This window comes from Corylus avellana, chromosome ca2 (assembly GCF_901000735.1).
Source record: "Corylus avellana chromosome ca2, CavTom2PMs-1.0".
Classification (NCBI taxonomy): Eukaryota; Viridiplantae; Streptophyta; class Magnoliopsida; order Fagales; family Betulaceae; genus Corylus; species Corylus avellana.
The window spans coordinates 17,666,713-17,677,489 of NC_081542.1; the positions used below are offsets into that span (position 1 = coordinate 17,666,713).

A 10,777-nucleotide genomic window follows, 5' to 3' on the forward strand; every position below is an offset into this window, starting at 1 on the left:
TTTGTAAAGAATAAACAAAATTTGAATTGAATCATATAAGGGATTAACTTGTTAAAAAAAAAAAAAAATTATCACAAAGAGTTTTAAGATAATTTTTATATTTAAGAATGAATTTGATATATATATATATATAAGTTTTAGTTTTCAGCTATGCAACTCTGTTTGGATTACAAACAAAAGTACCAACAACAAAAAAACAGAACCAGAAACAGGGAAAGGGAAAGACTTTTCGAGACAACTTTTTCAAGAGAGAGAACGGAGCAAAGGATGAGTGAAGAGGTGAAATTGTTAAATTATCACTATATTTGACTCTGACGGAATTTGCGAACTTAAAAACTGGGAGGATAGATTGGATTAGCCAATGGGAGGATAGAGTGATGTCCCTTCAAAACCTTAAACCTCAATCTACTTAAAGAGTTATCTCGCCTTAAAACTCTCTCTCACACTCTCGCACATGGGGTCTCAATCTACTTAAAGAGTTATCTCGCCTTAAAACTCTCTCTCACTCTCTCGCACATGGAGTCTATGTAGTGGAAAAAGTCACATACACAGAAACCACTCTTTGCTGAGAGTTGATGGCCAAGCCCATCTTCGATTTCATCGAGTTTTGCTTTCTCCAGCCTCATTAGCTTTCTGGGTTATTCATACCTCTGTCACAGAGAGAGAGAGAAAGAGAGGGGTATTGAAGGAGGTTGAAGGAACAAGGGGGACCTACTGCTTAATTTTTGGCGGGCAGCAACGGTCACTGTCAATGATTTTGATGCGGGTGGTGGTTGTGGCTCTCTCTCTATGACCCATCTAATCACACTTGCATCTTGATCAACAAAAGCCAACACCACCTTCTCCTCCTCCTCCTCCTCCTTCTCGGGCTTAATTTCTTTTGTTTGCTTTTTGGTCAGCAAGGAGAATTCGGTTATCTTTTGCTGCTTGGGGCTGAAGGGGAAACAGCAGATCTCAGTCATATGAAGAGAGATTTTATTGTGAGTAGTCGGATCATTGCTTACTCTGTTAGTTTCTTGGTTTCCTTGTTCTAACTCTGTTTCTCTACTTTCTCTGCTTGAGGGTACTGTCTAGTTCCTGCTTTATCTCTAGTAAAACACCCATTGTTATGATCTAAAGAAAGATTTTTTCGGGAGAAATCTTGAAAGGGCCACTTGAATCCATCTTGTTTCAGCCACTAATTAAGTATAAACTTTAATTCAAAAATTGTTAGGATCTGATGGACTCTTAGTCTCCTTCCCCTTTTAACTGTTTATTTCCATTTCACATTGTAGTTCATTTTCTTTCCTTTCTTTTGTCCTTTATCTGATCTTTGGGATATTTAAAGTCAGAGAACAAAGGAAGCTACTTAAACAGTCACAAACAGATCTCACAAGTAATCTTCTGTTTAATAATAATCAATGTTCAACTTTTCCTTTCAGCTGGTGGGTGTGCTTCTGGTAGTTGCCGTGTTCAGTGATGCTCCATGGGGTGCCAGAGGCAGCGCACATTGCAAACTGACAAACTCTGGGGAACTTCGACCTCACAGTGTCTCGATTACCGAATTTGGCGCGGTTGGAGATGGGGTCACTCTCAACACAAAAGCGTTTCAGAATGCCATCTTCTATCTCAATTCATTTGCTGACAAGGGTGGGGCCAAACTTTTTGTCCCAGCAGGCCGGTGGTTGACAGGAAGCTTCGATCTCATAAGTCATCTTACTCTGTGGTTAGATAAGGATGCAGTAATTCTTGGATCAACAGTAAGCCTTCATCTTCACCCCTTGGCAGAAAAGCATGTAAATATGAATGTTAAATTGGAAAAAAAAAAAAAAAAAATGCAAGCGAGTGGCTTTTGCTTTAATTTAAATGACCTGTTTGCTATTAATCTGAGGTATGAAATTCACTATGTGGGATAGTATGGAGTTACTCACGATGGTTATATTACTAATATTCACTCCAGAGAAGTTTGTTTTAACCGACTCACAAGCAAAATCGACATTTTGTGGAATAGATTTGCTATTTTAGTAATGCAATTGCTAATCTGGGATCATCAATGCTCTGCCGCTAGTCCATGTAGAAAATATTTATTGACCTCCATCCAATAGGCCAGTGTTGGCTATCTGTTTTCACCTTGTAAAACAACATCTATGACATCAAAGCACACAATACTAAATAGGTTATGCTGCATTGTTACAGAACTCTGATGATTGGCCGGTCAATGAACCTCTACCATCATATGGCCGAGGAAGGGAGTTGCCAGGTGGAAGGCATCGAAGCCTCATTTATGGACGCAATTTGACTGATGTTATCATAACAGGTTGGTGATATAAGTTGAGAATCGTTTTTCATATGTGTTTTTTTGTTTTTGTTTTGTTTTGTTTTTGTTTTCTTTATGCCTTTAATCTCTTCATGTAGGTGATAATGGAACCATTGATGGCCAAGGTGACATCTGGTGGAAGTGGTTTAGGACTGGAAACCTGAACAATACACGGCCCCATTTGGTTGAGTTGATGAACTCAACTGGGGTTGTCATCTCAAACCTAACCTTCTTGAATTCACCATTTTGGACCATTCATCCTGTATATTGCAGGTTTGTCCTCTTCAGAAGGAGTCAATTGCATGTTGCTCCCTTGTTTATTGGATTCAACTGTTTAAATTGCCATTTTAAAACTGTGCAAAAGTGAAGCTTTTATGAAATAGGGGGAGAGTTGAGACTTGTTTTCTGGATGAACAGCCATGTTACTGTCCAGAATGTCACAATCCTTGCTCCTCATGATTCACCAAACACAGATGGGATAGATCCAGGTGAGTTCTACCCCTCTTGAACAAAATTTCTTCCTTTCTATTTGAATGGTAAATGACAGATATTCTCTCTGGAATTGCATATTCCGAACATGTAGTCTTGTCTAATAAACCTGCCTTTTCTTTAAACCCTGAAAAAGGTGATGTTCCAGTTCTTGACATAGAATTTTAATGAAGCAAAGAATGGGACACTTTCTTTCTTCATGAGCTTACAGGAGTCCTCAGTTTAACGTTTGCATTATGTACCAAAATTTAGTTAGAAGATGTCAGTTTGCCTAGGGCTATGCAAAGGTGATAATCCTCTAGTAATTAGATGCCGTAGTTTCCTGCATGTCATTTATGTGAATTTTCATTTCAGAATTGCCAAGTGTCATATTTATATTAACTTGAATATATTACTTCAATTGCTGAAACCTAGCATCAACTTCCAAAAGTCTCTATTCAAGTTCAGTAACTTCTTGTGAACAATGGATAGTGTTCTCACCCATACTTCAATTGTGTTCAGACTCCTCTCATACTGTTTGCATTGAAGACTGTTATATTAGCACTGGAGATGACCTGATTGCCATCAAAAGTGGGTGGGATGAGTATGGCATTGCATATGCTCGTCCAAGTACAAACATTATCATTCGCAGGATAATTGGAGAGACTCAAAGTGCAGGGATTGCAATTGGCAGTGAGATGTCTGGAGGTGTATCAGAGGTTCATGCAGAAAACCTTCGATTCGTCAATTCAAGCGTGGGTATCGTAATAAAGACATCTTCTGGAAGGGGTGGTTATGTAAGAGATATCTACATATCAAATGTGACTCTGGCCAATGTAGATATAGCTATAAGATTCATCGGTCACTATGGGGAGCACCCAGATGAGTTTTATGACCCAAAGGCTCTCCCTACAATAGAAAGGATAACTGTCGAAAATATTGTAGGGGAGAATATTAAATATGCAGGCTTCCTTGAGGGTATAGAAGGGGACACGTTTCTCAATATTTGCCTATCCAACATTACCCTTAATGTAACTTCAGAATCTCCATGGAACTGTTCTTATATTCAAGGGTATTCTGACTTAGTAAACCCAGAAACTTGTGAGTCACTCGGAGAGAAACTCTCTCCTCAGAATTACTCAGATTGTTACCATCTATCAAATCACTTGCGGAGTTCAATTAATCAGAAGAAAGGTGCTTGGTTTCTGTCTTGGTAAATAAGGGAAGTATAGCATTTCCTTGGTTGTAGAACCGCCTTATGTGAATGTCCAATATATGTTGAAAATTTGATTCTTGCCATTTCATAAACACAACTACTGCCTTGCTCTGATGAAATGATCGCCTGAAATAGGAAGATGAGTGGAGTTGCTGATCTGCGGCTGTTTGCTTTTGAGAGGAGTACAGAGAGATGATTGTTTCTTGTAACTTTGTGTGCAGCAAAAAATAAGTGAGTGATTTATCAGATAATTGGAAATAGAATGAATTTGTTTTCAGTATATATTTTTTCTTTCAGATTTTCTAGTCATATATGGTCTTCAGATAATCTCTCAAACTTTTGTGAGAACAAAAAAAAATGCATAAGACTATCTTTATGTAGATACTTTTCTCCCACTATTATCATTGTCAATATGTTGTTTTATGGACTGAATTAATGAGGAAATTGCAGCACATAAGAGGTCTCCATAGGTAATTTTCTTAAGTAACATCCCTTGATTGAGAAAGGAAGGATTTTTCATTGCTGAATGCAAAGAGGATGCAAAACCAAGGGCTGTTTTCATTTAAGAGAGCCATTTACACAATCCCTTAAAAAAACAAGGCCAAGAAACAAAAAGATAAAAAAGGCCATTGGGACAATGGAGCATATTAGACCTACCTAAGGAATGAGTATGGAAGCTTGAAAACTAATCTGAGTGGGCATAGTTTAAATAGTTCATGAATTTCTCAGCCTCAAAGAATTCATATATAGTTTGTAACAGTAACTGTTAAAATACAAATGTGAGGTAATGAATTAATTTGAATTTCACTGTTATGATGTCCATCGAGAACACACACAACCAACAAATAATTCTTTCTCAAAGGCTGAGAATCCAAAGTCTTTAAACATGATGCCTATCTAGGAGATGCTTCACTTCCATCCTTCTTGATAACAGAACACAAAACCTGCCTTGAAATGTAGTTTTCAAGTTCCCTGGACACCTCTGTTAACTTCAAGTCGAAATTGCCTCTGTACTTTTGCTTTGGTGATGCCACAATGCCAGAGAACATGGTTGGAGATCCAGAAAATCGCCTTCTTGGGCTTGAAAAACTCCCGGGTGAGGCTGGATGCCTTCCTTTTAAAATTAGAGGTGTGGAGCCAGTTCCTGCATTGGACAAATTTCTGTCTGTGTTCATCAGTGGTCCGGATTTAGTCTCCAGAGGTAGTGGCTTTAATGAATCATGTTCCGCCGTTGGCTTCTGTTTCATGAGCCTTTCTCTGGCCTTCTCAGCTGCTATTAGAGCTTTTTCTCTGCTCAACTTTACCAGTTTCCATGGGTCAATGCTTACGCGGAAGCCTTGTTTCTTGGAAGATGTAGATGGCTCGGGATCTCTATCAATCCTTATGGACAACCTTGGCGGGTTCTGGAAATCAACAGGAAGAAGTATCCATGATGGACTTATGGCTTCAGAAGATACAAAAATAAAGGTAGAGTGTCTTAACGCTAAGCCTTACCTGATTTCCCCTGCGTCCTTTGCATACAAACCGTGACACAAATGATGGTTTTTCAGGTGAATCAAAATCAGTGCTTTCATCAGATGATATATCAGAATCATCAAAAGGATCTAGTTCCATAGATTGGTTCTCCTCTTTCATTGCCAAGATGTAGTCGTAAGTTCTCATTCCCTGCAGAAATATATACTAGTAAGACTGTAGAAGGAAGTCAAAAAAAAAAAAGCAAAAGTTTTTAGCGAGAAAGAGCATTAGTGCTGAATAATATCAGCAAATACATTTAAAGCACAGGGAAGGCAAAGATTAAACCATGCAATTGATTGTGTGTCTGCGTTCAAACAGTGTTGAATGATGATCAGAAGCTTGCAATTTACTTCTCTTCAAGGGAGTGTTTTATTTTCAGCTCCTGTTTGGACTCGAGGATTATTAACAGAAGTTTTCTGTTAATTAGGAAAGGGAGTGACACTTTGGCACTACTAAACCAAGTCTTATGTAACAATTATGGTGTATGTTTCTTTCATGTACCAAAAGTTTGAAATCCATATATATATATATATATATATATATATATATAAATGAGTAATGTTATACACCACATTTTTATCTCATTTTTATTTTGCTTTGTTGATGTGACACTGTCAATCTGCCTTTTAATTTTAATATATATATATAGATATTTTAACACAAGCTGATTGGTGATGTCACATCAATAAAGTAAGATAAAAGTGTAGCGTAAATTATTTTTCATAAGTACGAGTGTGCACATCCCAACCCTAGGACTAGGTTAACCCTTAGGCAAGCCCATGTCAACTTAATTAAATGGATCAAATCCCACTAATTTAGCACTACTATGTTTAACGATAATTTATTTATTTATAAATAAACCCTAGAGATAAAACTCTAGCCGCCCCATATCTAGTGTTTATATATGGTTATGTTTCATTAATTAATTTAAATCAAAGACTATTATGGTAAGATAATTAACAAATATGTATCTTTTTTTTTAAAAGAACATATCTTGAACACTGACAATTAGAGAAGGAATTTCATGGAATGTATAAAACAAATTAGAGAAGGAATTTCATGGAATGTATAAAACAAATAGTTCTTAGCCACGATTTCCACCTTTCTGTACTAGACCTCACCAAAAACAAATGATTTTATAGACAATTACCTTCCGAATGAGAACCACATGAAAGAAGAAAAGTTGTCCTAGTGCTGCTGAACCATATGCTGTCGTTAGAAACAGAAGTACCTGTGGCATTTCAAATTTCAGTAAATGTAAAATAATGAGAAGGGAATTTGCATCCGAATTATCGCAATGAAACATGAATGTAGAAGTCAACTTTATATTACCGATATTGTGGCAAGAACCTCTCTAGGGAAATGAATATAGAGCTTCCTCAACAACTCCTTCTCAATTCCCTTTTTATCTGCAAAGCACCTGATGAATATAGCAAGGGCAGTTCCTCCTTCTATGATTAGCTGTAGCAGACAACAACATGGTTGGCATGGGAAACAACTAAATGGTACACCTATTTAATGTTCTTTTTAGGAAGTCTCAACTCTTGAAGAACAGAAAGATACAAAATAACTGACCATCAACAAGACGAAGATCATTAGAAGAATGAAGGTTGTGTAATTCCTTTTCCCAACACAGTTGTTTAGCCACTGAAAAAAAAAAAGGAAAGGAGAAAAAAAAATCAACAACCGATTGTATTGCATCAATTACGTAGATGGCCTGGTAAATCATACCCAAAAGGCAACAACACTCAAAGAAGGGAAAAAAGTTCAACTAGGATAAACATTCCAAACAGTTTTACCCTGCAATGGTGATCAAACCCTTCAACACACCGGTTGCAGGTCCTGCAATGCTTGCTGTGCTTTTTTACCTGCAAAATGAGGGTCCAATAACGGAATGCTTTGGATGACTCTAAAAGTATTCACATATCACTCTTAGAATCTGACACTCATAACTTATTCATCAAAAAAATAAAATAAAATCTGACACACAACTAAATCAATCGAGTCTTATTTAGCAATGAATGTAAATCGAATATTATGTCCAATAGCTCTGCCTGTGATAGGAAATTTAACAACTCTGAGCTTACCTCAAAATCGCATAGTGAGCAGAATGAGATGTCATCCTCTTTCAGATGGGGTGCTATAGCATCATCCTTGATGACAAAGGGAAATGGAAGCAAGGGGTCCATTTGAGCACTGGTCTTCCATGGATCCAAATACTGCCTCCTTATAAAAGTCCTAAGGATCTTCCTTTCTACCCTCCTTAAAAACCTCACAACTATCTGACCCATTATAAACCCATATTTCAGCTTCACCAATCCACTCTTAGATTTGGCTCTTTTCTTCTTCCTAAAGCTGGTTTTGTCAGTTGGGTCGATGGCCGTACACCTTATAAACAGAAACATGACAGAGAGGGCCTGAAGAAAAAGTTTGAGACTAAACAAATAAGAGCTCAATTTCAATGTGAAAAAGGCAATCAAAAATTCTATGGCAGACTTCAAGTCTTACCGCAAAGGAAAATAGCGTGGTGACCGTGATCTCGGCTGTTCTGTTTCCTAGGAAAAGACCCAGGAAAGCGTAGAAGGCTACAACCAGAAAACAGTAAACTGCCATTCCCACTATCTGCAGTAATTAGCTCAGAGGGAAAAACATAAATCTCAATTTGAGAGCTAGGAAATCATCATTCACAAATATACTCACCCAGAAGTTGAAAGTGATAGAAAGAAACTTGACCTGTAGAGAATGGAGAGGGCGTTGCCAGCCATGGCGTCTCGTCATCATCATCATACGGTGGTGTCTTCGTTTGTGGGCACTTTGTGTGCTTTTGCTTCGCTCCTTCGTCTTCTTCTTCTTCTTCTTCTTTTCTTGTCGTTTTCTACCCAACGGTCGACTAATACTATGTTGGGGGTGGCTTTTGAAATTCGAACGGCGCTTTTGATGTATAGAAGCAGATCTAGTTGATCCAACGGCTGTGATGACTGTGGGACCCGTGATGAATATGCTGAGCCGCCACGCCACTTTATTTAAACACGAGAGATATGGGCCTTTGCTCGTAAAATGATGGCCCATTTATAATAGTTGGTTCGTACACATATCTCTTAAACCTTGTTGGACTTGAACCATGACAAGAAAAGCCCCTAGAGGGCCTAGATCCTGTACCCGAGAGAGCTGATTTTCCAACCCTTTTTTGGAATTTATTTAGGGCTCGCTTGGTTTACGGAATAAATCCCTGAAATGGAATGGCTATTCTTATGGAATAATCATTCTTTTGTTTGGTAGGGGTCTATTCCTAATAATTTTCATGGGAATAACTTATCCCATATTCCCAGTGGCGGAGCCAGCTATTTTATATTGGGGGTGCCGTTAAAATCTTTTTTTGCGTCCTAAAAATTTTCTTCACCCTAAAAATTTGGTAATTCACACAATATATGCATCACAAAAAATATCTATAAAAGTTCATAAATATGTGCTGAAATTGTTATATTAAAAATGTAATATGTCGACACTATATCAAAAAGATAGAAATACAAAAAAAAAAAAAGTGTTTAGAACTGCATTTTACGGTCTCTAGCCATAATCACTCCAAGAAAAATAAGGAAAATTTGACCAACTACACATCATTGAGATATTACATCAAAACATGTGATGTGTGTTAAGTTTGAAGGTGCCGTGAGTTAACAAAAAAAAAATAATAAAAAATAAATTTAAATCCTTGGGGGTGACGTGGCACCCCCAAGGTACCACGTGGCTCCGCCACTGCATATTCCTCTTAAAAATGAAAGGAATAGCTATTCATGATGTAATTAAATAAATTTTCCAAAATTACCCATATCATTTTTTTTTAATTTTAGACTATTAAAAAAAAAAAAAATAAAGTGGGTGGCCGACCACCAATTGTGGTGGTCGGCCACCCACAGAAGAGGCTGGGCTGGCCGTACCACCACCGGACGCCTCGGGGGACCACCCTCGATGTGTTCGGGGCTGGTGCGGCCACCCCTGAGGGCGTCGGGGGTGGTCGCCGCCACCCTCGAGGGTCCTATGGGGTGGTCCCAGCCACCCCCGTGGGTCCTATAGGGTGGCCTCAGTCACCTCGTGGCTTGGCCATCCCTGATTTGCCTCTCGGGCGGCCACACAGCCACCCTGGAGCTTATCTGGGGTGGTCGGCCACCAAATTTATTTTATTTTATTTTTATTTTTAATATGAGTTGGAAAAAAAAGGCATAGGGCTTTTAGTAATTTTGATTCAATTCCAATTAAAGCAGCGTGTTGTTACCAAACTAAGGAATATGAATAGTTATTCAATTTCATACTCTTTTATTCACAGTAATAACTATTTCTTTTCCTAATAGAATACGCATTCTACAAACCAAACGAGCAATTTTACATCATTTAGGCTGCACGGTAGCAAAAAAACTAATAATAATGATCAGTAATTGTTAAAATCATATATATATATATATATATATATATATATATATATGGTTAAATACTAAATACCCCCCTAGGGTTTCACTTTTTAATTTTTTCCCCAATAGGGTTTATTTTGTATCACATGAGGTCCTTGTGATTTTGATAAAAGACCAAATTCATTTTTCCGTCCATTGACTGTTAGTTGACCTAACGAAATTCCATGTGGACTAATTAAAAGCTGACACCTAGCATAAGTTCCATGTCGTCAATGATGATTGTATAGTAATATGCCACCTAATTTTTTTTTTTAAAAAATAAACAGATACAAATTTTAAATGCTGGGGTTTATTTATTAAAAGAGTTTAACAAACAATTAGATTGATTAAGGGTTTAACATAAAACAACTAAATCAACACGATTGAAAAGAGAAATTTCCAAACAAAAAGCAGCAAGTTTTCACCTAAAACCCTAGCCTCCGCCCAACCCAACACCACCCAGTGTCCTCTCGTTCTCCAACGAACCCCAAATCCCTGACGAACGCCAACTCCCTAGTCTGACCGATGAACTCATCTTCTTCAACAGACCTGCCGTTCTTCAACGGTCCAACCACCGCACCAACCTTCTCCGACGAACCCCACTCTCTGGCGACAGATTAACGAGCCCATCTGCATATCCTAACTCGTGGTATGTTATTTTGGGTTGCTTTTACTGGTTTTCAGTTAAATAGTGAATTACTACACATGTATTTAAATTGTTGGTAGGGCCTCTACTGCACGTGTTATTGGATTGTTGTTTTGGGGATGCTTAACAATGAATACTTTTTTGGATTGTTGTTTGGTTGGTGGACACATTGATTGATATTCAACTTTTAT

The 10,777-nt window shown here is 37.8% G+C and overlaps 2 protein-coding genes across 3 annotated transcripts; one reads left to right on the forward strand and one right to left on the reverse strand.

Annotated features, from left to right (window-relative positions):
• Positions 1–245: 245 nt before the first annotated feature.
• LOC132168860 (probable polygalacturonase) lies at positions 246–4,063 on the forward strand. 2 transcript variants are annotated; one of them, XM_059579925.1, is made up of 6 exons: positions 246–980; positions 1,422–1,739; positions 2,176–2,296; positions 2,395–2,569; positions 2,666–2,784; positions 3,287–4,063. In XM_059579925.1, the coding sequence occupies exons 1-6, from the start codon at positions 963–965 to the stop codon at positions 3,979–3,981; spliced, it is 1,446 nt and encodes a 481-aa protein (XP_059435908.1). In that variant the 5' UTR covers positions 246–962; the 3' UTR covers positions 3,982–4,063. The 2 variants fall into 2 exon arrangements, with proteins under 2 accessions (XP_059435908.1, XP_059435909.1); XM_059579926.1 differs by having other exon boundaries at positions 247–980; positions 2,714–2,784.
• Positions 4,064–4,458: 395 nt separating this feature from the next.
• On the reverse strand, positions 4,459–8,472 carry LOC132168858 (protein S-acyltransferase 18). The gene is made up of 9 exons (XM_059579924.1): positions 8,229–8,472; positions 8,004–8,117; positions 7,583–7,912; positions 7,295–7,363; positions 7,071–7,142; positions 6,828–6,956; positions 6,646–6,726; positions 5,475–5,645; positions 4,459–5,383 (listed from the first exon to the last, which is right to left on the reverse strand). The coding sequence occupies exons 1-9, from the start codon at positions 8,280–8,282 to the stop codon at positions 4,874–4,876; spliced, it is 1,530 nt and encodes a 509-aa protein (XP_059435907.1). The 5' UTR covers positions 8,283–8,472; the 3' UTR covers positions 4,459–4,873.
• Between the last annotated feature and the right edge of the window lie 2,305 nt (positions 8,473–10,777).

What these genes read in the sequence shown, in the direction of transcription:
- LOC132168858 (XM_059579924.1), bottom strand. Translation starts at nt 8,282, where the DNA reads ATGATGATGATGACGAGACGCCATGGCTGGCAACGCCCTCTCCATTCT. An exon ending in GCTCACTATGCGATTTTGAG is followed by an intron (nt 7,364 to 7,582) that starts GTAAGCTCAGAG and finishes CTCATTTTGCAG; the next exon opens with GTAAAAAAGCACAGCAAGCA. An exon ending in GGTTTGATCACCATTGCAGG is followed by an intron (nt 7,143 to 7,294) that starts GTAAAACTGTTT and finishes TTTTTTTTTCAG; the next exon opens with TGGCTAAACAACTGTGTTGG.
- LOC132168860 (XM_059579925.1), top strand. An exon ending in CAGTAATTCTTGGATCAACA is followed by an intron (nt 1,740 to 2,175) that starts GTAAGCCTTCAT and finishes GCATTGTTACAG; the next exon opens with AACTCTGATGATTGGCCGGT. An exon ending in CACAGATGGGATAGATCCAG is followed by an intron (nt 2,785 to 3,286) that starts GTGAGTTCTACC and finishes AATTGTGTTCAG; the next exon opens with ACTCCTCTCATACTGTTTGC.